General features: G+C 41.5%; 2 protein-coding genes across 3 annotated transcripts in view; one reads left to right on the plus strand and one right to left on the minus strand.

The window, feature by feature from the left end:
- commd8 (COMM domain containing 8) lies at positions 1-5,035 on the minus strand. The gene is made up of 5 exons (XM_063498794.1): positions 4,940-5,035; positions 3,179-3,334; positions 2,352-2,504; positions 694-849; positions 1-249 (listed from the first exon to the last, which is right to left on the minus strand). Exons 1-5 carry the CDS (start codon positions 5,003-5,005, stop codon positions 229-231), a joined length of 552 nt encoding a protein of 183 aa, XP_063354864.1. The 5' UTR covers positions 5,006-5,035; the 3' UTR covers positions 1-228.
- A 274-nt stretch (positions 5,036-5,309) lies between these two features.
- The window catches only part of atp10d (ATPase phospholipid transporting 10D), a 50,092-nt gene continuing 27,853 nt past the window's right edge, over positions 5,310-27,548 (plus strand). For both annotated transcript variants that reach the window (XM_063499664.1, XM_063499665.1), the window contains exons 1-6: positions 5,310-5,579; positions 10,406-10,791; positions 18,494-18,688; positions 25,538-25,742; positions 26,770-26,855; positions 27,229-27,335. In XM_063499664.1, the coding sequence (XP_063355734.1) occupies positions 10,511-10,791; positions 18,494-18,688; positions 25,538-25,742; positions 26,770-26,855; positions 27,229-27,335 (874 nt within the window). In that variant the 5' untranslated portion in view covers positions 5,310-5,579; positions 10,406-10,510. The remainder of the gene's footprint in view (positions 5,580-10,405; positions 10,792-18,493; positions 18,689-25,537; positions 25,743-26,769; positions 26,856-27,228; positions 27,336-27,548) is intronic.

Genomic DNA, 27,548 nt, shown 5'->3' on the forward strand with positions numbered 1-27,548 from the left:
AAAAAGCAAAATAAACATTTATTGAACATGGTGTAAAAAAACAAAACAAAGTGTAGGTATCCAACTGCTCCAGTACATGACGGAACATTCATCACATCATTATGGCTGGAACCTACTGGACCCTGTCCAAAATATGGGAGCTCCTCTTTCACACACTTGAGGAACATAATATTCCTCCTCTGGATGCTCTGTGGTCTTCAAGGAGATTAGTAATCCACAATTTTTCCATCATTTCAGCTGCAACACTACCTGCAAGACATGAAGACCATTAAATCATTACGACTGGGTTGGGGACTTTGTGTCGACTTTGTTTTCCCTGTGCCTGGGTGCGTTCTTCTTGGTTTGTCCCTCAGGCCAAAGACATGCGTGTTAGCTAAACAAATGATGCTAAACTGGCAGTAGATGTGAATGTGAACACAAACTGACCACATGTCGAGGATGTATCTGGCCTTGTGAGCTATGTGAGGCTCTAGCCCTCTCGTGACACTGAATTTGAAGCAGTTAAGGAAATGGATGGACGAATGGAAGTGCAAATATTTACTGTTTGCACAATAACTTTGGAAATAATTTCACACCCAAGATACTTGCATATGTTTAAATAGATGCTGCAAAGGGCTATACTACTATATGCACTCCTAAGAAAAGTGTATATAGTAGTGTGTATATATCTCTAATGCATTTAATTCGTTTTACCTTATTAGCAGACTCTAATGAACTGATGAGCATGCCTAGCTCATCTCTGTTCATCTCCAAAGTGACAGGCCGGAGGACTCCATTTTCTCGCACATCTAGACTGAGACTGAGCAGAGGCGTGTGGAGAGATGATATCTTATCACTGGACAGAGCTAACTGAAGGAATAGACGAGAAAAACAACATAGAAGAGATGAAATGTCTGTGCTTACAAGGAAATCTGACAATGAGTATGATCTTTGTCAAACCAATGCTACCAGAATGAACGAAAATATTAAGAATTCAGCTCACTGACTCATGCGGCTGTCTTTGACCAATCAGTGGGATAAAAATTGCCTTCTACAAACACGAATGAAACATGAGCTATAAATGATCCCAGTGTTGTGACAGATTGACAGGCCACTGTGCTCTGTCTAATATTTGTTTAGAATTATTTTTGCTTGCCTGAATTTGTGATTGCATAAAATTATCCATATAATCCCTTATCAGTAAAGTTTTATATGGTGGTAGTCATGAACATGAACAACTATCTAGAAAGGTTAAAATTTCATATTATCATTTGAAATAGTGATAACCACCTCTGTGGGAAAAAAAACTTGTTCTGATTTCTATATGATCAAAAACCACAAAGCAAAACTACTAAAGTTTGGACACACCTACTCAATCAAAACTAAGATGTCAAAACTACAAAATAAAGAGAAAAATATTATTTAGCTAATTTATTTGAAACGTAATATTTCAGATTCTAGACGACCCGGTTCATGAGGCTGGGTTTGACATTCAGTAACTAGACGCGGTTTGAAACACGTTAAGTTTTAGAGCCTCTGCCATTCTCAGTGTAGTTAAGGCCGTCACTTGGGTTTTATAGAGGTAGTGTTGGTACACAGCACTAACAATAACTACTACAGAAATCCATGACTACACTACCAGTAACATGTTCGGACACACCTTCTCATTTAATGGTTTGCCTTTATTTTCATGACTATTTACATTGTAGATTCTCACTGAAGGCATCAAAACTATGAATGAACACATATGGAAATATGTAGTAATCAAAAAAGTGTGAAATTACTCAAAACATGTTTTATATTTTAGACTGAGAAGCAGTTAAAGCTGGACGAGTCTCCTCCTTCTCTACTGCGTAGTACTCACAGGAATCAGACTTTTTAAACAGAGAGCTGATTCCAGACATTCCTGTACTGGGAGTGCCAGGTCGAGATCCACAACTGTAAATATTCAGATGCTTTTGCTTCTTTTCATTCAGTTTTGAATGTTAAGCTACAATGTGATATTTAAATTAGAACGATATCTACAGTAAAAAGTAAGTCAGTTTCACTAGCTGGCACCACATCCAGGGTAATGATGGGCGATGAGGGGTGAGGAAGTGTGACTGGTGCTGTGGTTTGGGGAAGGCCTCGAAGGGGACTGGCGACGGCTCTCGGGCCGGGCAGATCCCCATGTACTAACGAGAAATGAATGAAGGAAAGGAAGAGAGGAGAAGAGAGGGAAAAATGGGGGGGGGGGCATGAAAATGAGAACAGCAGGTATTGGAGAAGGGGGGCTTTTATAGCCTGAGGCCGAAGGGGGCGTGAAGGAGGAGTGGTCCCGCTCCTGAAATTCAGATGATATCTCCACTGCATACTGAAAAATAACGAGTCACCTTAAGTTGCCAATCAAAGTCCTGCAGAGTAGCAGAGGAGATGGAGTTGGTTCTGTCCAGCAGGGTGCAGCGGATCTCCTCTTCCCTTGCTCTGAGCACACTCAACACAACCTCAGCTTGGCTGCTGCTCACATCTGACAACTGGGACAGCACCTGCACACAATCGGCCAGAGAAGACCTGAAAATCTCACCTAAAAGAACCCCACTCACCATACATCGAGCTGAACTGTAACTATTATTAAAAGTAAAGACAATTTCTTCCTATATTAAACTAGGGTCATGCTGATGGTTGAAACCAAACATTTAGAGTCTCAGTTTCATAAAAGCTGACTCATTCCATGTAACATTTGTAAAACCTGAACAGAATCAGCTGTTTAAAATAGATAAGTTCTGACATAGTGCTTGTCTCACCTACATGAGCTCTTACAATGCTTTATACAACATGCTTCATTCACATATTCACCTTTCTCGCTTTTGATCCAGTGACTGCATCGGAGAGAGCAACTTGGGGTTCAGTACCTTCCCCAAGGATACTTTAGCACGTAGACTGAAGCAGCCAATCACCAACCTTCTCTACTTCCTGACTACAGCTCACTCCCACACCTGCTATTCCCACCTGGTCATTCATCATGTTTTTTAGCAGCAACTTTGATCACAAATGCCTTTGGATGGATGGCAATGCTGAGTGAATGACCAATGGACTGCATGCACCAAACTGTGGTTAGTTTGTTCAGTCCCTGTGTACTCAGAAAATGTCCCAGCACCAGAAACCACGCACTCCAGTTCATATCCTTTCCAACCTCTTTAAACCTGTTTCACTTTCTCACCACTTCATCAGAGATGTTGTTGACCACTGCCAAACGGAACAGAGCTGTCAGCGAGTCCAGCAGCTGCAGCCACTCCTGCAGGCTCCAGGTGGCGCTGTAATCCCCCCTGTGAGGAGGCTCCCGCCCACACAGACTATCCACCACCCTGTGGCACAGCTAAACACAAGGAAATACTGTGAGGATCCTAGTTTGGCACTTGGTAGTGCAACACATGAAACATTCTACTAGGCCTATTAATTTCATTTATACACATTTGACATTATTGTGTTGTTCTTTTGACTGCTTCCCTTTAGGGGTTGCCGCAGGAGATCATCTGCCTCGGTTTCACCCTATCCCTAACCTAATCCTATCCTCTTAGGGCTTTCTGTTTTCCTCTTTGGTAGTGTGTCATCAGTCACAGTAAGTAAAAGGATGGAAATGCCCTTCATTTTCTTTGCACTAATAAACACTGCCATCTGTAAGCTGCAATCACCAATGTGTTTTATTTTTTTATATTCAGACATATCATTATTGCAAATTTCTTTGAAATATTGTGATATGATTTTGTGGCTATATTGCCAACCCTTATATAATAATAATAATAATATTATTACTTTGTACTTTCTTACTTTGAGCCTGCACTTTTTCACTTTTACTTTAAAGTAAAAACGTTGTTCTGGTACTTTAGGTGTTACTGGAGTGTTTGTTCACCCAGGTATCTGCACTTCTACTGAAGTAAAGAAAGTTTGTACTTTTGTCACCTCTGGTGATGACGAGCGAAAAACATAAAACAGCACCAAAGAGTCTCCTCTGTTCCTCTCAGCACGAATGCAAATGAGCCGAAAGTTGCACTTCCCCATAAATATAATTTGACACCTTATCACCAGCTACATCAGTCATGTGACTTTTCTTCCAGCAATCCACCCACCGATAAGGGCTTTCCCTCTTTGTGCTTGATACACGCACCAACACTTCTGTATTATCTGACCCATCACTACTCAAAGCGCTCTTTATACAAACACATTTTTTTTCCTGTGCTTTAAGTGTTTCCTACGACCAACCCTTTGATCAGTATATGACAGATGTCGTGCCAAGGTAGGCTGTTTCCCCGGCGTCGGGAGCGCGCGCTGGACAGGGAGCGCGGACGCAGTTGACTCCGCCTCCATTCCAACCAGCTAGCTGTGGAAGTTTTACGTTAGTGAAACAGTGAAAGATGAGTGTCGTTGCGTTACCGTTAAGTTTGTGGGTTACAACTGAAAATAACACATTTATTGTGTTCACGTGTTATCGGAAAACATATTTCAGCTGATAATTATTTGCATCCTCCTGTAACTTTACTGTATAAAGAGCTAAAACCTTCAAAATTTCAGGAGTAGTTAGTCATTATAAGAAGTGTTTGTGAACAGAAACTCAAGAATGAGGGACACTGTTTGCCCGTCATTTGGACAGCCCGGCGCGTGCTCCCGACGGAGGGGGACCAAATTCTGTCGGGGATACCTACCTTGTCACGACACCCGTCTCTAATTCCTAAGCTGCAGCCGTCCCATTATTAGTATGGTGCTAGAGGTATAGATGCTCATTCAGATAACACTATGTAGCAAGAACATTCAGAAGAAATATGTGGGCAATGGATGGGCTGCTAAACAAATGCCTTCGCTGAAATATCGGAGCTCTCATAAAGAAATATAAAACACTGAGTTACATATCTTAGTATTTATCGAGGTACAATCGCCCGTGGCTCCGGTAGACATTTAGAAAACTAAATCACGTTTCACGACTTACTTTTCGGCAGTCCTTGTTAGCTAATGCACTCAGTAAAACCACCATGTTTTCAGTTAGTTCCGCCATCAGCGCTACTGATCAGCTGATGTCAGTCACGTGACTTACATTGTTGCGTTCAGAACGCTTCGGGAAAAATAAACCCAAACATCGCAATCGCCTCCAAAGAGTTCAAGCAAATAGTTAATAGACAGAAAATCCAGGAGAAATGTTTTATGCGGATATATATCAAGAGTAAAAGTGTCACACTGATGACAGCCTAATAATGTACGACTGCTGAAAATGTGGAAACATTTTCAGGGGATAGCTGCAAACGTGAATTCCCACAGTACTTCCGTCAGATCATTTGGATGAAAAAAGCACACCCCCTGGTTCATAGATTAAAGATGGTTCGCAGACTATTTCAGTTAAAGCTACTAATATGCTCCTGCCATTGAAGACAATATGACATTTGTGCCTTTGCATTGGGAATTCGGTTGGACGACACTCCACTGTAGAGCGAAAGGTTTCGTAGCTGAGCGACTATTTCTCACATCCTGCTTTGTTTCTCGGTACTGTCTGTCGACGATGTGACCGAATCTACAGGCTGCATTTACTGCTGTTAGTAACTTAAAATTGGGCGGCGTGAGGAAATAAACAGCAGGTACGTGTTTTCTGTCGATAACTGCTGGAGAAAAATGTCTGTTTTTCAGATAGAGGCGTGAACGCACTCGGGGACTTTGTCCATTCATTAGTAGCAACAATATAAGCAACGAACGACTGTAGGCCTCTTAAGTTGCTGGACGGAGACACTTTCTTTTGTAGTTGGCCGAGTATCGATACCTCTGTGTGATCGCTTAACACAGCTTGAGTGTACAGCTGATTGTGGTAGCGTCCCCTTAAAGCTGTTTCCACAACTTCGACTATGGAGTCGTTTAAAGTCTTTACAGTCTCTTTCACTTCTAAGTTGTGCAAACAGGCGTGGCTTAACGGTGCTGTGCAGTAAACGTTAGTTTTCTATTTGATGTGCTGTAATTACTTAAATGGGGACTTAATTAATCTGTGGTGTAAAGGTTAATAGTCGTAAAACAGATGGTCATTAGGGTCATTTGTTTAAAACAATTACCACAACTCATGTTCTGGAAAGGCTGCAAACGGGTCAGTTATTTTTTGCAGAAGTAGTGTAGAAAAACCGCTGTATGGTTAGCACCAGGGCGTGCACACCATTGTAAGCTGAAGCTTGATTTAGACTTCTGCGGGAAATCGACGTCCTAACTCCGTAACCGGAAACTGCTCCGTACACCGCAACCTTCCACGCCATTAAAGTCATTTTTGTGTACTGTGACCCGACGTGTAGCTACATTGGGGAGGTGCACGTCAGGTTACGTAGAAGGTTACAGTGTAGGGTTAAAATGAGTTACAGTTACAGTGAAAGTTACGAGGTGAGAGTAATAATAACATGTGTGCCTTCAGTCCCTCACCGGCCTTTTGTTTTTCATTTGGCGTGTACAACAATGTACACGAGCAAAATGTGCCATAAAATCCTCAGACAACAAATCAATTAAACTGAGCGCTTTTCAAAGTGATCAAACATTAAATCATTTTCAGGACTGTAACCATTTAAATGCCAGTTTAAGCATTTGAATTGTTAGTATTTTATTGAAAAAACTCACAAAATCCGAAATATTTTCATATAATAAATAGTTTGGTGATGGGGTATTGGTGGTGACTAGAGTCTTGGACATGTCAAAGATGAGCAACACAATTAATTTGGTTGCATTACTATTTTTTTTTTTATCTAGCGCGCTCCACACGTTTCTGGACAAAAATACTCCATTCACGTCTATTCAGTATAAAACCATGCATTCTGTCACGTCAGGGTTTCATGTCAAAGAAAAGTGGTGATATTTGACATTTTTACTGTGTTCCACCAGTTTCAACCATTTCCCCTGGTGGGCCAATGTATGACATTCTTGTATTTTTGCCAGTTATATTACGGAGCCGTGTGACCACCAGGGAGCCCCGAGAGTGATTTGGAAACATTTATTGTGCAAACCACAACAACACTGATAACTTCAAAAACAGAACCTGTGAAGTATGAACAAATTTGATGGGCTTTGAATATGTGTGTGTTTGAGAGAAACAGATAAATGGATTGAGAGAGGATGTGTGTGTCTGTGTGTGAGTGTTTGTAGAAAAAATATTGCTATATGAGGATTTTATGGTAGATTTTGTGTGTGTACATTTTTCTCCAGGAAGGTGTGGAAAGGATGCAGAATTTAAGGATGACACAAGGATTAATAATAATAATTCACAATAATCCTTAACATGCCCGGATCATCCAGTTAACTTCAGTAATTAACTTTCTCCAAACCATCAACGTGTATTTCAGACCCCATTCCTACAAAACTGCTCAAAGAAGTTCTACCATTAATTAATCCTTCAATCTTAAATATGACCAATTTATATCTATTAATGGGCAACATACCACAGACCATTCGCTTAATAAGCCATAACTTTACCCAGCAGCCTTGGCCCAATAAAATTCTTGAAAGAGTAATTATAAAACAGCTTAATGATTATCTGCAGAGGTTTTAGAACTCATTAGAGTACAAAAAGCATTAGTGAATGTTAATATGATCTTATGGGCAAGAACAGTGGACATCTCTATGCTTATCTTGGTAGACCTCAGTACAGCATTTATTACTGTTGACCATCATATTTTATTACAGAGATCAGAGCATGCTGTAGGTATTAAAGGTCATTTGCTAATGTGTTTGAATCATATCTGGCTAACAGATAGCTAATATCTAATCCAGTTTGTTCATGTAAAGGAGGAGTCTCCTCCAGACACTAAGTTTAATTATAGAGGGTGCTGCGCTAGGCCTAATTCCTAATAATGTACATTATACATGCTCCCGTTAGGCAATATCATTCAAACGCATAGCACACATTTTCATTGCTATGCAGATGACACCCAGCTTTGTCTATCTATGAAGCCAGGTGACACACACTGACTGAACTGGAAACATGTCTCAAACACATTAAGGCCTGTCTGACCTCCTGCTTATAAGAACTAACAATCTGTGATAAATGTTGAAACAATAATGTGCAACTAAAAGCGTGCTTTTGAGTCCACTTAGAAAAGGAATAAAAATATTTCAATGTATTTCAAATGCATTAATAAGTAAATAAGCAAAACACACATTTTCTTTGGATATTTGCTTCTTCATGTGTCGGGGCAGCAGGCGTTCTGCTGCTGGTGGCAGCCCGGCTTCTTCACTTACAATCAGCCAAAGTCGCTCGTACAGTTAACCTCTGGAGTAGCTTGCGCATCATCTTGCTGTACATTGTCTCAACAACTCTTTCAGTGTTTTCCTGAATTGGCTGAACCAAAAAAAAAGAAAAAAGTAAGAAAAAAATTATAATATTGCATATTTGTTTGTTTGTTTTTTCATTTTTCGCTGTCATTTCGAACCCTCCTTCAGCTTGTTTTATTCGTTTTGTATCATTTTGCTGTTGTAAGGAGGAATGCTTCTGGCTTTACATTCAGATACAGAGTGTAGATGTGCCAGTCATTCCACTCAAAAGTGTTATTTAATTTTTCATACTTTTTTATACAGCAAATGGGGAACTGAGATCCTCCGCTGTTGGCAATAAATCTGCCATTCAGATGTGCTACTAGCATGTCAGGCTTCCTCGTAGATGCTCAGATTTTCCGTGTATTTCCAAACTGACATTGTATCATCATGAAACATGAGGGGAACTTCTTTAATGGCAGGATTCTCATAGTGTCACATCATTGGCATCATGCTTTTACCTAGAGCTGGGCGATAAAATGATAACGATATGTATTGCGAAATAACTTTTTCTCGATAGAAAAATTTAACTATTGCGATAGGCCTCATCTCTCTTGTCCTCTTAAAAAAAAGAAAAAAAAGAACAGCCAATCCAAATTAAGTAGCGCAGAGCCTAACCAATCACAGCCGCAGCATCACGTCACGTACAGCACAAATGCCAAGGCGCACATGTGTATTTGTTTTTGCAGCCGGGCCGCCCGGGTAATGAAGGAAATGAGTTTGCCGACTAGAGAAAAATCAACCGAGAGCGTGAGCGAAGGTTACCGAAGAAAAAAACAATGATGGTTCCAATGCCGGAGAGATTGTTGAAGGGAAGGGCCATAGAAGTTCCGTAGTGTGAAGGTATTTCGGCTATTTCAAGTCTGACAAAAAACAGAGTAGCGCGCACTGTAAATTGTGCCGAAAGCAAGTCTGGAAATACAATAAACCGGTGCATCTCTGACTGAAAGCGCTAATTCGTCATTCGGCTTTTGTCAGACTAAAGTAACTGTTAAAACTGTTTGAAAAGCTAAGCTATACAACAAGGAGAGATTGAGAATTTCCTTTTAGTTCTCAGTTTATTTGATGTTGACAAAAGTTAGTCAGTTTTGTCTTTTCTTCTGTAAAACGAACTAAGATTTATTTTTAGAATTAAAATTTTGTTTCTAAGTGGAATTGACAATTTAGTAGTCTGTTTTGTTTGTTCTATTTTGAAACTTAAACGCTTTAGCAGCTGCGTTTTGTGTAGTTTGCAATATTTGCCTTTATTTATCTGAAACTGAAGTTTCATGTTCCTTAAGTACATCTACCCTGTTGAACTTATTATGGGAAATAAATATTTAAATTAAAACAAGCTGCTAATTATTTCACATTTTACTTGTGAGCAACGGCACATTTAAATCTTACAAATATAGTTATTTGGCTTATATCGTGATATATATCGTTATCACCTGAAATGAAAAAAACATATCGTGATATGAAAAAATCTTATATCGCCCAGCTCTACTTTTACCCCATTGATAAGAAATACAGTTTTCCTTTATCATCTGTGTACTTTGTCTTTTTACTCAGTCAATATGTGAACGTCTGTATTTATCAACACAATACACTCAAAAATGACTTCTTCTGGTTATCATGCATAAGAAACCTAAAATCTTTCTATTTCTTTGTCTTTTTGCCTGCTCCACTTTCCTCACACAAAGACAGTTTGTTTACACACACACACACACACACTGGTTTGAAAGGTTTAAACATCAGAATTATTAAATTCTAACAATTATATTCTTATTCAGTTATACTGAGTCTTGATTAGATTCCTGATTTGATTAAAGCAGGATTAACTATCAGTAAAAACTCACACAGTCACAGCACTCTGTGTTACGTTACACCCACAAAATCTGGATTTGATCAGAATCAGAATACTTTAATAATCTCTAAGGAAATGATGTGGGTTACAGTTGCTCCAAGACAACAACAGTAACACACTAAACAAATTAAACAATACAATATATTACAAAGTTTAGAGCTATTTCTTATATTTTGTAATATATATACAAGTAGTTCAATATAAATATCAAGAATATTACATAGGCGATTGATTGACATTTAACTCTAATCTGTAAAATAGTAATTTTGTCGTTTCTCCTTCTAGGATGGTGACTTTGTAAAAGATCATCGTGAAGCACACAGAAGCCAAAGGCCAAAAAAAGCCTGGCCTTGGTACCCTCACAGCCTACCTAGCACATCTGCTGCATAGATGGAGCGGCTGCGCTGGGTGCAGCATCGCTGTCGGCAGCTGCTAGCTGGAGACTCAAGGCGGGGTTGGTACTCCGATGGGCTGCCCAACAGCAGCTTGCTGAACACCCACAGCCCTCGGGGGAGGGTCTGTGGGAAGCAGAGAACGGTATTTCCCCGCAATGGGCTTCACCAACAGGATTATGAGCGTGTATCCAGAAACTACAAAAGCAATGCAATCTCCACTACCAAATACACCTTGCTGACTTTCATTCCCATGAATCTGTTTGAGCAGTTTCACAGGTCAGACCTGACAGTTATTTTGTTTTTCAAACCTATTATTGAGAGCTGGTCTTAACCAAAGGTTTTCAAGTAATTGCCACTGAAGTAATTCTCAACTGTGCATGAACTCCACAAACTAAGAAAATTTCTAAAAATGTCACTTTTTTTATGGCATGAGCAAACCGCGACACTTTTGCCCACTTACTATATACTTTACATAGCTTCTAACATTTTCAAGAATGCAGTATTCTACTTTTTGGAATGTGTTTCCATGGATGCTCATTAGTTCCCATTGTAATGGCTTGGTCACTTTTTTAAGAACTCCTATATATCACCTTGCTTTTGCTGGCATATTAGATAAATTTCAACATTTCAGTTCTTCCAGCCTTCATCAGGTATATAGGCAACACTCCTGAATTCTCATTTATATGTAAATATCAGCCGTAACATTATGACCACTTCCTGATATGGAAGGTAAAGGCCAAAATGGAGACAGGATCATCAGGAGTAAACCTGAAACTCTCTCTTCTCCTCTAGTTCTCTCTCTCTCTCTCTTCATCTGTGTGTATGTATGTATGTATGTATGTATGTATATATATATATATATATATATATATATATATATGTGTATATATATATGTGTGTGTGTGTGTGTGTGTATGTATATATATATATATATATATATATATACATATATTAGGGGTGCAACGATACTCGTATCGATATTGAACCATTCGATACAGTGCTTTCGGTTCGGTACGCATGTGTATCAAACAATACAAAATTTTTAATTTATTTTATCAACTTTTCTTCTGACGATGCTGTGGATCTGCGTTCGACTACTCCGCCTAGGCTGCACTGTCGAGCGCAGATCCACTGAGCGCAGCGCAAGCTAGCAAGACAGAAGCTTAGCTCATTGCAGCATGGCAAATTGAACCTTCCCCACCCTCATTCAGATCTGGCCTTTGGAACTATTTTGGTCTTCATGTGAAGTATGACCCTGAAGGTAAGCGCATCATGGACAAAAGTAAAACAGTATGTCGGATGTGCCACGCAATGCTCAATTACATGGGTGGGAACTACTGCGTTAGCGCAGTTTGCTCGTTAACGTGTTGACACGGTCCAGCCCCACGCACGGGGCGATCCGCGGTAGCTCGTTAACGGAGATTTGCCGTGTTGTGGCGTTAATGTCATTTCAGATTAACGCTGACAGCACTAGTGGGAACATAACGAATATGACTGCACATTTACTCCGACATCATCCTAGTGCAAAGACAAGTGGAAGCAGACAAAAACAACAAGCACGCATGCTACAAACTTTACCCGCGTCATTTAGACAGCCGTTAGCACATGATTCTCCTTATGGGGACCTGATATGTTTAATATGCTGCTGAAAATATACCCCAGAAGAAGCGTATAGTATAGCTTTTATTTTGGAAAGAGCCATTTCTCTGTAATAAACTCTCTTTTCCAAAGATGAGGGATTTCTCCATCAGATATTAATTTTTTTATTACTTTGTCATTTCAGCAACATTAAATTTAAAAACTGTACTTTTGAGTTAAAATATATATTTATAATTTTAATAAATGACAAATTAAAAAAGCATGAACATTTTTTTTGTATTGAAAAAATATCGAACCGTGACACTAAAGTATCGAACCGAACCGTGAATTTTGTGTATCGTTGCACCCCTAATATATATATATATATGTATATATATCCTGAAAGATAGGATCATGGTCAAGCTTGAAACCTGGATCCCCCGTAGCCGGTTACCAAGATTACGTGAAGTACCCTCAGAAGGTCTGCTAGATGATGTTAATGCAGCACTACGGATGATACCTACAACCACGATTACCGACACTAACAAGCTGATCTACAATACGGCAGCAGTGATCAGTGAGATGCTTGGCTACAAGTTGAACAGCCACAAGGGGCAGTACCCTCCATGGAGAAGGAGGCTAGAGGGTAAGATCAAAGTAGCACGGAGGGAGGTCAGCCAACTAACGGAGTTGCAGAAAGGCGCGACAAAGAAGGTGCATAAGAAATACAGCAAGCTGTCCATACCTGAGGCCTTGGAAACTGCCAAGCAAAGACTCACAGCCTTGGCCAGCCGCTTGGGGAGGTACACCAAAGAGATAGAAGGCAGGAAAATAACCAGCTGTTCTCCACAGAACCAGCAAAGGTGTACTCTCAGTGGCAAGGGAACAATAAGAGAACAGCACCACCAAGGCTGGAGACGGAGCAATACTGGAAGAGCATACGGGAGAAGGACGCAACCCATAATGGCAATGCTCAGTGGCTAGTGGATCTGAGGGCAGACCATAGCGACCTCCCTGAACAGGGTCCAGTAACCATCACAGTGGCAGATATCCAAGAAAGGGTCTCCAGTATGAAGAGTTGGACAGCACCAGGGCCCGACATGGTTCACGCCTACTGGCAGAAGAAGCTGACTGCACTCCACGAGCGTCTGGCAGCACAAATGAACCAGCTGCTAGTTAACGAGAGACTCCCAGAATGGCTAACCGAAGGTCGGACGGTCCTGACCCCCAAGGACCCAAAGAAGGGACCGGTCCCCTCCAACTACCGACCAATAACCTGCCTCTGTACTACATGGAAGCTCCTGTCAGGCATCATATCGGCTAAGATGAACAGGCACATGGGTCAATACATGAGCGGGGCACAGAAAGGGATTGGCAAGAATACCAGAGGCGCAAAACACCAGCTACTGGTAGACAGAACAGTCAGCCGAGACTGCAAGACCAGACTGACCAACCTGTGCACAGCCTGGATTGATTACAAGAAGGCCTATGACTCAGTGCCCCACAGCTGGATACTGGAATGCCTAGAATTGTACAAGATCAACAGGACCCTAAGAGCCTTCATCAGGAACTCAATGGGGATGTGGCGTACAACACTAGAGGCCAACTCCAAGCCCATAGCACAAGTCACCATCAAGTGCGGGATCTACCAAGGAGATGCTCTGTCCCCACTGCTGTTCTGCATAGGCCTGAACCCCCTCAGTGAGATCATTAACAAGACTGGCTACGGATACCGACTACGGAACGGAGCAGTTGTCAGCCACCTCCTGTACATGGATGACATCAAGCTGTATGCCAAGAGTGAACGAGACATCGATTCACTGATACACACTACCAGGCTATACAGCAATGACATTGGGATGTTGTTCAGGCTGGAGAAGTGTAGTCGGATGGTAACAAAGAGAGGGAAGGTAGTCAGAACTGAGGGGATTGAACTACCATAAGGCAACATTGCAGACATAGAGGACAGTTACAAGTACCTGGGGATCCCGCAGGCAAATGGGAACCATGAAGAGGCCGCTAGGAAAGCTGCAACCACCAAGTACCTGCAGAGGGTCAGGCAAGTCCTGAGGAGTCAGCTGAACGGTAAGAACAAGATCCGGGCTATCAACACCTACGCCCTGCCCGTGATCAGGTACCCTGCTGGGGTAATAGGCTGGCCAAAGGAGGAGATAGAAGCCACTGACATAAAGACAAGAAAGCTCCTGACCATGCATGGAGGGTTTCACCCCAAGTCCAGCACCCTGAGGCTGTACGCTAAGCGGAAGGAAGGGGGCCGGGGACTGGTGAGTGTCAGCACCACAGTCCAGGATGAGACAAGAAACATCCACGAATACATCACGAAGATGGCCCCAACTGACAGTGTGCTCAGTGAATACCTCAGGCAGCAGAAACCCAAGAAAGAGGAGGAAGGCGAGGAACCATCATGGAAGGACAGGCCCCTGCACGGTATGTACCACCGGCAGATAGAGGAGGTGGCTGATATCCAGAAATCCTACCAGTGGCTGGACAAAGCTGGACTGAAAGACAGCACAGAGGCACTAATCATGGCAGCACAAGAACAAGCTCTGAGTACAAGATCCATAGAGGCTGGGGTCTATCACACCAGGCAAGACCCCAGGTGCAGGCTGTGTAAAGATGCCCCTGAGACAATCCAGCACATAACAGCAGGGTGCAAGATGCTAGCATGCAGGGCATACATGGAGCGCCATAACCAAGTGGCCGGCATAGTGTACAGGAACATCTGTGCCGAGTATAACCTGGAAGTCCCGAGGTCAAAATGGGAGATGCCCCCAAGGGTGATGGAGAATGACCGAGCTAAGATCCTGTGGGACTTCCAGATACAGACGGACAAAATGGTGGTGGCTAACCAAAAGGACATAGTGGTGGTAGACAAACAGGAGAAGACGGCCGTAGTGATCGATGTAGCGGTTCCGAATGACAGCAACATCAGTAAGAAGGAACACGAGAAGCTGGAGAAATACCAAGGGCTCAGAGAAGAGCTCGAGAGGATGTGGAGGGTGAAGGTAACGGTGGTCCCCTTGGTAATCGGAGCACTAGGTGCGGTGACTCCCAAGCTAGGCGAGTGGCTCCAGCAGATCCCGGGAACAACATCGGAGATCTCTGTCCAGAAGAGCGCAGTCCTGGGAACAGCTAAGATACTGCGCAGGACCCTCAAGCTCCCAGGCCTCTGGTAGAGGACCCGAGCTTGAAGGATAAACCGCCCGCAGGGGCGAGATGGGTGTTTATATATAGATATATATATATAGATATAGATGTGTATGTGTATGTGTATATGTATATGTGTGTGTATAAATAAATATATATATATATATATATATATATATATATATATATATATATATATATATATATATATATATATATATATATATATATATATATATATGAGCCGTTTCGTTCAGTACAAAGCAAAAGCTGACAAGAATAAGAAAATTCTCCCTTAGATAATAAGACTGTTGTTGTGCTTCTCTCCCCCCTCCTTCAAGGCCACCCGCGTCAACCGAAGATTGTTGATTTTTGCCTTACCGAGTAAAGGGACACTTTCTCTCAGCTGAACACCGAACACACACACACACACACACGTACACTGACACAGACCTACACTCACCCCCCCCACCCCCTCCAAACGCCTTCGAAGCTTATGTCTTCTATGTTGTGAGATGTGATGATTCATGTGCTGAGGTGTTTTTTTTCTGTTCTCAAACTGATCTCCCTGTTGGAGCTCAGTCTGGGGGGAGTTCTTTTTTTCTCCTCGTCTTTCCTCATGTTGTGCATTTTCCATTGTTCGGTTCTGGGTCGCTGCTCGTGCGGTCGACCGGGCAGTCAGCTGATTGGTTTTGCGTTCTTCAGCATCATGCTGCTCTGTTGTATCTTAATTGCCACTTGGGGATAAATAAAGTCTCTCTGACTCTGACTGACCTGAAGGTGCAAAAAGGCATACAAGGTCCTGACACCTGCTGAAATCTCAGTAATTAGAAAGCAGTCCTACCACTTGGCCTATAGAAAGAATTCATACAAGAAACATCTCATGATGGCTAAATCCACTGAGCTCTCTCGAGACTTTCACAACCTTATTGTGGCAAAACACACTGATGGCACTGGTCACCGAATAATTTCTAAACTACTGAAGGTTCCAGTGAACACTGTTGGCTCTATGATCCAGAAGTGGAAAGAAAGATTTCACCATAAACTGACTACGACCAGCTGCTACATGCAACATTTCAGACAGAGGAGTGAAGAGAATTATTAGAAGAGTTGTCCAAGAGCCAAGGACCACTTGTGCAGAGTTACAGAAAGACCTGGAATCAGCAGGTACAGTTGTTTCAAAGAAAACAATAAATAATGCACTTGACTGCATTATTTATTGGAGCCTGTATGCAAGCTCACCACACAAGATTCCATTGGTGAAGAAAAAGAAAGTTGAGGAGCATTTAAAGTTTGCTGAACAACATTTACTCAAGCCTGTGAAATACTTGGAAAATATAGTCTGGTAAGATGAGACCGAAGCTGAACTCATAAAAATGCACCATATTTGGAGGTCAAAAGGCACTGCATATCACCCCCGAATAACCATAGCAACAGTGACGTTTGGAGGTAGGAACATCATCGGGCTCATTTTCAGCACATGGCACTGACATGCTTTATGTAGCTGAAGGAAAGATGAATGGAAAAACATCAAGACATTCTTGATATCAATCTGCTGCCATCCAATAGGATGATGAAGATGAAATGAAGGCGGATGTTTCAGCAAGACAATGATTCCAAAATAAGGCAAGGAAACTCTCAGTTGGTTTAGAGAGAGGAAATAAAACTGCTAGAACGGCCCAACCAATCAGCTGGCCTGAATCCAACTGAAAATCTATTGAAAGCACTAATGCTCAGAGTTTACGGACGGGGTCCACAGAACCTTCATGATTTCAAGACTGTTTGTGTGGGACGGTGGGCATGCAACTAGTTTCTCCATACAGGAAGTGTCTTGATGCTGTCATCACCGACAGAAGCGTTTGTATAAAGTATTAAATGAATTTCAGACAGCGTGTTCAATACTTTTTCTCTGTGTTATTTCTCATTATTACAGATAATTAATGGACATCCTGATTTGATTTCCTTTCATTGGTTGGATGGGTTTTTATACCGACATCTGGTAAAAATCTCATGTCAATAGCACGTCCAAAACTGATTTTGCCCACTATATATACAGGAATAGGCCTAAGGCTAGGCAGCCGGGGGCTTCCCATAATGCACTAGGTGTTTGTTCTTCATTCACACCTTTTCATGCTTTTTTATACATCACTACATGAATTTAATTATTAGTTATTAGTAATCTCTGGTTCTCTTCTACATTATGTCTTTTGTCCCATCTACCTTCCATCATCCCCAAGTAGTCTTGGCTGATGGTGCCCCTAGCTCAACCTGTTTCTGCCAGAGGTTCCTTCCTGTTGCCAATTGCTTGCTCATAGGTGGTTGTCTGATTGTTGGGGTTTTATCTCCTTAACAATTAAGCACTGTATTGTTGTTATTCACCTCACTTATTTTAGTATTCAGCTGAAAGTCAGGCAATGTGCAACTCCATACTGCTAGATTTCTTTTTAGTGCTGCTGTAATGAGATATAAGAGAAGGAGAATGCAAAATATATGTTCAGAGTTATCATTTGTGTAAACTCACTTGACCAGTTTTCAGTTAAATAAAACCATACAAAGCTCTTAGTGTAGCAATACCCTTTTCACCCATTATCCATGTCATGCTCACTAATGCCTCTCTATACAATTACATATGCTGGGCTTCTCTATAGCTCCGAAAATGTAGTATCCAAAGATGAATTTCAGAAATGGATTTGTCAGGGTTGTTTTTACAGGTTTTACCTTAGACTGTCTTCACTGACAGTGGTTATAAGAAGTGTTCGGAGTCTTGCTATGAATCATGTCTTATTTTAATTCAGGGCTGCTTAAAAACCTGAAAATGATTTTTGCTTATCAGCACTGTACTTTTCATTTCTGTGATTTCCTGACTTTAATAATTTTAGTTACTACAGAGGATGAATTTAAATTCTTTACAATTTGAGATTTAGATAATGTTGAACTTCTGAGAGGCTCACCCCTTCTTTGTTAGCTGTGTGATATGTTTTGTCTATTACACAACTTTTTAATTTAGTCTTTGTGGATTAAATTGAGTCAGCTGTTGTTGGTGCTATATAAATAAAATTGAATTAAACTGAACTGAATTGATATGTAAACTGGATTAACAGAAGATCCATACAGGTTATCCAGTACACCACATCCATCATAACTGGTCACCACTCATTTGGCTTCACTGCTGCAGTGACTATATTTTGTGACTTCCATGTACTAATTTGCCCCTCTGCTCCTCTCTCTGTAGGGCTGCAAACCTTTATTTCCTGTTCTTGACATTGCTAAACTGGGTGCCAGTGGTTGAAGCCTTTCAGAAGGAAATTACTATGATTCCTCTGCTGGTGGTTCTCATAATTATCGCCATCAAAGATGCCCTGGAAGACTTCAGACGCTACTTGTTTGACAAGAAGGTTAACAACAATGTAGTTCGAGTATTCTGTGGGTAAGTGAACCTTTTAGTTTAAGGACCAGTTCATCAGGAAATGCAATTTTCTTACTTGCATTAATATAGATTAGAATAATCCGTAGAATAGAATAGAATAGAATAGCCCTTTTATTGTACATTTACAGTGAAATAGTGGGTGCCCCACACCAACTGTGCTGGAATAAAATATAAATAGCAATCAGGAGACATCTTTACAATCAAGAGGGATATGTGAGGCACACATTAGAGAAAAAGTTGGAAACTGCTTGGAAGTAATGCAACAAAAAGGTTTGTTCTGATAAAGTCCTTATGTGAGCGGCCTGAGTGATGAGGGTAACTCAGATCATTAGGACTCAGATTGGTGAGGTGAGTGGGGGGATAGTGTTTGGTAACAGCCCAAATGGCCCAGAGGAAGAAGCTGTTAGTGAGTCTGGAGCTGTGGGACCTGATTGACCTGAGGCGCCGACCGGAGTCCAGCAGATCAAACAGGTGGTGGGCGGGGTGTGAGGGTCGCCTGTGATGGTGCTGGTTGAGACGAGAGGAGCTGGCGATGGCCTCCAGGGGTGGCAGAGGGCCGCCAATGATTTTTTGGGCTGTGTTATTGACCCTCTGTGCAGCCTTCCTGTTCTCAGTTGTGGCTCCTGCGTAGCAAACATCCAGGCACCCTAGGAGGAGAGCACGCTCTCTCCACTGAGGAGCCATAGAAAGCCAGCAGCAGCTTCTGGTCCAGGTTACTCCTCCTCAGGACACGGAGGAAGTGCAGCCACTGCTGGGTCTTCTTTACCAGGGTGATGGTGTTTGTGGGTCCACCTAAGCTCTCTGGAGATATGGGTGCCCAGAAACCTGAAGGTGGAGACAGATTCCACCCGTTCTCTATTTATAATGAGAGGAGCACAGATTGCAAAAGTACAGACTTTGTTTACTTAAGTAGAAGTACAAATACCCGTGTTAGAAAATACTCCAGTAAAAGGTACTGATCAAACTTCTTTACTCAAGTAAAAGTGAGTACAGGCTCTGAAATGTAGTCAAAGTAAGAAAGTAAAAAGTAGTTCCTTGAAGGACAATTCTTCTTTTAGTAAGTGAACTTTGTGCTATATTAATATAAAACAATATTAGCACATGAGAATACAAATATTATTCTAATATAAATTCTAATTCTCATGCAAGCTTTAATCTGTTGTGTAGCACACATACAGAGAAAGAGAATTAAAAAAAATAACAGTTTTCTGTTGCTAATATTGTAGAGGGTGACTTTGCCTCCACAGCTAAACAGTAAACAGTGTTTATACCATTGTTATACTAGAGAGTAGGTAATTCAGTTAATGAATCCAAGTATCATCATCTTAAATGTTAATTAATTTCTGCTACACCAACACTGAGCATAAGCACCACAGCCACTGTGTATCAGTCTTTATCTCCAAAAGTTGAATCTGTTCATCTGGACGTAGCGTTTTGTGGGAGAAACGTTTTGTCACTGATCCAAGTGACTTCTTCAGTCTCAGCTGACTGCAGGTTTCCCCAATCTTATAAACAGTACATTTGCATAATGACTGAAACCAGCCCACTGAAGGAACAACGGGCTGGGAGGTCAGTTCCTTAATCTTAATTATGCAAATTCTCATGACCATTGATCAACAACCACTGACCAAAACCCACTGATCAAAGACCACTGATCAATGGCCATGAGTACCATTCACAGAGTTGGGGAATGGCTGCAATCACAGCATTGTAAGATGGTGACAGATGTACCCTTAGGCCCCCTCCTCGATTCAGAGATGGTCTTTCCCTTTTCACGTAAATGGCCTCCTTGACTCGGCGCTCAAACCAGCGTTCCTCCCTGTCCAGGATGTGTACATCCTCATCCTTGAAAGAGTGTCCACTGGCCTGTAGGTGTAAATAGACTGCAGAGTCCTGGCCTGACGAGGTGGCTCTTCTGTGTTGTGCCATCCGCTTTGCCAGAGGTTGTTTGGTTTCCCCGATGTATAAATCCTGGCAATCCTCCTGGCACTTAACAGCGTACACTATGTTACTCTGTTTGTGTCGGGGGACCCGATCCTTGGGGTGGACCGATTTTTGGCGCAGCGTGTTTTGGGGTTTGAAAGCCACAGAGACCCGGTGTTTAGAAAAAATGCGTCTCAACTGCTCCGATACTCCTGACACATATGGGATCACTACAGGTTTTCTCTTAGGCAGCAGTTGTCCTTCTCTCCTGGATCGGCTGGAGCTTTCTTTAGGTGCCTTTCCAGCTTTGACAAAAGTCCAGCTGGGATAACCACATTTACTCAGGGCCTTCTTGATGTGATGTTCTTCTGCCTCCCTGGCCGCTGTGTCAGTGGGGATGGTGTTCGCTCTGTGTTGTAGCGTCCTGATGACACCCAGTTTGTGCTCCAGTGGATGATGAGAGTCAAACCTTAGATACTGACCCGTATGTGTAGGTTTACTGTACACATGAGTTTTAGATGTCCCCCATTACTGATGGAAATCTCACAGTCTAAGAAGGCTAACCTGCCACTTTTCATATCCTCCCTGGTGAATTTGATGTATCGGTCCACCAAGTTAATGTGATCTGTGAAGTGTAGTACGTCCTGAGATTTGATTTTCACCCAGGTGTCATCCACATATCTGAACCAATGGCTTGGTGGTGTTCCAGGGTAGGATAGCAAAGCCCTCTTTTCCACTTCTTCCATGTACAAATTGGCCACGATGGGTGAAACTGGGGAGCCCATGGCAGACCCATGTTTCTGCCTGTAGAACTGACCCTTGTATGTGAAGTAGGTGGAATGAAGACACAGTTAAGAGCAAACACACTTGGTTGATGCTGAGAGTGGTCCTGTTGCTGGGGTTGGGGTCATCCTGTAATCTCTTACGAACTACCTCCAACGCTTCCGTGACTGGGATGCAAGTGAAGAGAGATGTAACATTGTACGAGACCATGGTTTCATCTGCCTCCATGATGACATCTTTCACCTTCTCAACAAAATCCAACGTGTTCTGGATGTGGTGTTCAGAGCTGCCCACCAGCGGGTTGAGGATCGAAGCCAGAAACTTGGAGATGTTATAGGTGACCGAGTTGATCATGCAGACAATCGGTCTTAAAGGTGCACCCTGTTTATGTATGTTCGGTAAACCATACAGACTTGGTGTAGATTCCCCTGGGTATAGCCTGTGGTATGGGGTCCGGTCAGTAGCCTTGTCTTGGTCAATGGTCATGAGAATTTGCATAATTATGATGACGGAACTGACCTCCCAGCCCACTGTTGCTTCAGAGGGCTGTTTATAAGATTGGGGAAACCTGCAGTCAGCTGAGACTGAAGAAGTCACTTGGATGAGTGACAAAACGTTTCTCCCATTGACAACGCTGCGTCCAGATGAACAGAATCAACTTTTGGAGATTTACTTACTTGGATGATTGAGAATGCATCAAGACGTATCAGTCTTTACTTTGAATTCTCTGCATTATTGCAAACTAACCTGTTTTTCCTGCACAAAACCTCTGAGTACTTTCATGCAGCATTTCAATAACACAAGTTTGCATATTTTGGTATGCAGGACATTTCACAATATGAAAAATATCATCAAAACAGATAATAAACAAATCCCACGTATGATCCATCTCTGAGTGAAGTTACTGGACCTTTACCTAGCAACACTGTGCGACAAACTGCATACAGTTTGTGTGTTTGTTGATGTTTGTTGAGCTGATAGAAACGGTGAATTTGAAATGATCTGACACTTAAAAAAACATCACTCCCCTCATACTTCCTCCTCTTCTACAAGCTAGCTAGATTTTGTAGTTCCGCAAACACAACAGGACACCTGCACTCATTCTGGCCCTCTTTAACTCCAGGGTATAAACGCTGTAAGTGAAGCAGCTGAACCAAAAGTAACCAGTCTGTTTTGAAGTAGAAAGTACAGATATTTGTTTCAAAATGTAGGCATAAAAGTAAATAGTTATCAGAAAAATAAATACTGAAGTACAGATGGCTGAAAATTCTATGTACGTACAGTAACCAAGTATTTATACTTTGTTACTTCCCACCTGTCTGTGCCTCCTGAAGTCCATTATGAGTTCTTTTGTTTTAAGGACATTCAGCTATACTAAATGAATGAACTTGTTAAAGTGCTGCCTGTAAAGGTGTGGGCTGGACAGGAAGTGAAACTTTCTGTATTTTAATCCCCGTCTGATCGAGCCTTCCTGTGTGGAGTTTGCATGTTTGCTGTGCCAATAATCAGCTGTTTTTGCAGCAGTATTAATTTTCTGTGCAAATCTTATAAAGCTAAGCAGTGACAGTGCACAAGCCCTCTGACTGCTTTCTTAATCCTGTGCTCATGGCAACCATAGCATTCATTGCACTTTCACTGCACTCAAATCAGTCAAATGAAGACATGCTCAGTCTCTTATATAACCAAGGTGTGAAAAAGCTGAGCCTGGCTGTCACTCACAATATACATTTAAAAAATAGATGGCTTCTGTAACCTCTGCCAATGGGGACATGGGTGCTTCCAGTGACTGCACTGTAGATTTCACATTTTACAATCAAACATAGAAAAACAATATAAAACTCCTTCTGCTCAGTGGACAGGGACTCATCTGATTTTAATGGGACTGTCAGGAAACAATCTTTGCTTTGTGACACTGCTGACTGATATATCTGATCTGTCTTTTCTGGCAGTTGTAAAACTTGAACTTTGAGTTTCTTTACAGCATTGCTTCCCTTTAGAGGAGTGGCAGTGAATTCCGTAAGACTGTCAGCTGTCTTTTGATCATTCCCACCTTGCCTTCCACAGCTGTGATAGGCATGATAGGAAAAGGAAAACAGTTCTACAGCAGGATGAGTAAGAAGAAAGAGCAGAATAAAAGTTGAAGAAAAATATTTTTCAGATTAGAGCTGTATGCAGTCATGGAAAATTAAGGCTTACGATTAGGGACAAGTTGACAAACATTATCGGCTGGAACAGTGGACTCATGAACAGCACGGAGCAACCATCCTGCCCTCATGCTACCAAGGAGCACGACCGGAAGAAGAGGACTGTGGTACCTTCCTTCACAGAGAATGAGGACCTGAAGGAGCTCCTACAGCTGTATAAAAGCAACAAGATCCGGACAACAAAGTATTCCTTTCTGTCCTTTCTGCCCAAGAATGTTTTTGAGCAGCTCCACCGATTTGCTAACGTCTACTTCATTTTGCTTGCTGCACTAAACTTTGTCCCTGTTGTGGAAGCCTTTCAGCCAGAGATCGCTCTGGTTCCTATTGTACTGGTGCTGTCATTAACAGCTCTGAAGGATATCTGCGAAGACTACCGCAGGTTTAAGACTGATCGTTTGATCAATGGGCTTCTGTGTCGTGTTTACAGCAGGTAGGGTCAATTTTATTATAATGGCCCTGCATATACTGGTCCCTTTAAAGATGGTCTGTTTTGTCATTTCAAGCACTTCAGTCAATTAGCTGTAATATATTCGTAAGTAATATAGTATTAATTAATTTTTTTTTACAGTTCCTGTGGTCACGGATGAACCTTGATCACAGCATTGGCTAAAAACATATACATATCAACTATATTGTAGTCTACAGGGAAATTATGCATTAGTGTATTTCACCCTGTTCTGTGCTGTTAAACCAGATGTGGTCAAAGGTGGGTCAAGACTTCCACTAAAGCAGGTTCCACAAAACAGGAACTGACAAGTCCACCAACTCTTTGGATGTTTAACTTTTCAGAAATATTCATAAGTAACTTCTAACAATGTAACTTATATTTGACAAAAAACATGACAGTGGGTTTTACATTAGGCAGTGTTTACAGTAATCACAAAAAAACTCAACTTTGTTACTCACTTCTGCTGATTACTAAGTACTAATACTAATTTTCAAGTATTTGCACTTTACTTGAGTATTTATTTTTCTGACAACTTTTTACTTTCACTCCCCACATTTCTACACAAGTATCTGTACTTTCTACTCCTCACACTTACAAAACAAGTCATTACTTTAAGTTCAGCTGTATCATTTATAGTTTATACTCAGGGGTTAAAGTGGGCTGATAGTGTTGTAGTCAGAAGTACTCGTCTAAAAAACAAAGGAAAAGAAAAAAGTTGTGATATATATATATATATATATATATATATATATATATATATATATATATATATATATATATCTCTTCTGTATATATATATATATATATATATATACACTAGCACTACCAAAAACTGATTCAGAGAGCCGTCACCACCTGGCTACACCTAGATATTCTGTCTGAAAAGTCCATGAACATAATTGGTGTCTTGCAGAGTCCGACACCCACCATTGTGCCAATCCAGAGGCATGGCCTCAGACCTCCGTGCAACATTGCAGAGATGTGTCAGCCAGAACAGTTCGACAACATCCAGAGCTTTCAGGATGTCTGATCCCTCCCAGGTGCCCTGCCACTGTGCAGTTGTTTAACTACATTAGTGATAGGCAAGTTGTCCCCCTCATCCCAAGATTCTACTTGGATTATAGACGGTGTGCCAGTAGGTTTAAGGTGTTCCTTCCAGCACCTAACGGTGTCCCACCACTGTAAACGGTGTGTTTAGAATACCCCTCCTGACTCGACTGTCAATTTGGCAGAACTGCTTTAAGCCAACCAAAAAGTCTTCTGCCATCATCTGGCCGAAGGTTTTTGCCAGAGCTGCACTCTTGCTTGGCCTGCTGGTACCTGTCAGCAGGGTGCTGGAGCCTCTGGGTGCTCATTGGCACGGCTTCTTTAATCTCCGGTGTCCACCACCTGGTTCTGAGATTACAGCCACAAGAGGTGCCAACAAACTTATGTTTTCTTTGATTGATTATTAATTCTCTCTCTCTCTCTCACTCTCTTTTTGTCCCACAGTACACAGAAATCCTACGTTGACCAGTGCTGGAAAAATGTGCAAGTTGGGGACTTTGTTCATTTGTCCTGTAATGAAATCATCCCAGCTGACATGTTGCTGCTGTATTCCTCTGACCCTCGTGGGGTTTGTTACATTGAAACTGCCAACCTAGATGGGGAGACCAACCTGAAACAGAGACAAGTCGTTTCAGACTTCCCACTGCAGGTAATACATTTGACACGTCTGACAGATTTTTTTTTGGTGACATTTTTTTAAAATAACTGAAAAACCGTAGAAGGTGTCACAGTCTGGCGGAGGCAGACTGTATGGAGTGACGTAGAGGACCCAAAATGCAGACAAAATGGAACGTGGAATAAAACTTGAATTAACAGCGAGCCGTTTAATGAGGCTGGTAAAAAAGGTACAAACAAGGGGCAAGGCAAACTGAAATAAAACTAACATTAACCTAATCTGGGAGAACTAAACAATCAACATGAAACCTAGAAACATGGCGTGAATAACCTGACAAAGAATGAACCGAAACACACAGACTAAATACACACAAGGGTGATTAGGGGAAGTGGAAACACATGGGGAAACAGCTACACTAACGAGACAAAGGAAGCAAAGCTGACTACACTAACGTAGGACATGGACCTTCAAAATAAAAGAGGAAACATGAGACGCAGACATGACAATACAAACTTGACAACATAAGACAAGCAGCATGAAACACAAAGGGCAAAGGGAGGCTAAAACACAGGGGTAGAAGACACAAGGGGAATGAACAAATGAACTTAGATAACCTAATGAACTTAAACATAAACCATAAACATAAAAAGAAAAACTAAAACTCAAAATACTGGGTCAAAAGACCCAGGATCGTGACAGAAGGTGGTTTTGTAGGCACACTCATGCTGCTCAGTTTGGTGTGACAACAATGTCTGTAGGACAAATGGTGTGGGAGAAATTCAGCCTAAAGGGAAGAGAGGTTGGTCTCTCCATTCAAAGTCAATGTGACTCTATCAACAGAAAAAGTGGAACATTTCAGAAACTGTATCAAATTTCAACAGTCTGAATAGAAGCTCGCAGCACACAAAGGAGCTGTTGCTTTGCAGCAATGCCACTAATAAGAGGGGACTCTTACACAGCTGTGTATGTCAGTCTTTTCTTTTGTGTGTTTGTGTCTTTGCTTACTTGACTTTCTACATGTATTTATTTGCATGTTTGATAGAAAGTGTCTGTGTTGCAGGGAGAAGAGTTCACTCCTGAGAGTTTCCACAGTCGTATTGAGTGTGAGAACCCCAACAATGACCTCAGCAGGTTTAGAGGTTACATGTGAGTCTCTTTTTATTTCAGAGTGTTTAAACACATTTGTTTATTTGTCTGTTTGGAGTTGATGTCACCGTGTCATGGAAACACGGTGACATCAAAAATAGACTTTTTTCAGCTGCCTGGATGGATTATTTAGGAACACATTGTACGGCAAATATTTTAATTTGACAAGTGAGTGTCTTTTTTTATTATTTGATATCAGACCTTTTTACTTTTCCTGGAGTCAATATCCATGTCTCAGGGATTTCCTCAGACCGCCTTTTAGTTTCCAGTTCAAGTGGTCAGAATGAGCACTGCTTATAGAGAGGCTGGTATTCATTGTATTGTCAACTATTTTTGTCTTTGTATGAGTTTGTGTGTGTATTTTGTTTCACAGGGAGCACTCAAATGGGGTTCGTGTAGGCCTCCATAGTGGCAACCTGTTGCTCAGGAGCTGCACCATACGCAACACTGAAACGGTGGTAGGCATCGTAGTCTATGCTGGTAAGCCTGCAGTTTTATTTTTGTCACATCTGAACGTTAACAGTTACACTGGCATTTTTTCCAAAGTTTAAAACAAATTACATCCATAAAAGAAATTGAATTTTTTTTTCATAAGAAAAACTGAAAATGTTGTTTCAACACAACATTTTACTCGTTAATTCGCGCATATTGGCCTCTTACTTTGTTGCTTTATTTATAATGCCTTTTTCACAG

The sequence above is a fragment of the Pelmatolapia mariae genome, linkage group LG16_19 (genome assembly GCF_036321145.2).
Source record: "Pelmatolapia mariae isolate MD_Pm_ZW linkage group LG16_19, Pm_UMD_F_2, whole genome shotgun sequence".
NCBI classification, from domain to species: domain Eukaryota; kingdom Metazoa; phylum Chordata; class Actinopteri; order Cichliformes; family Cichlidae; genus Pelmatolapia; species Pelmatolapia mariae.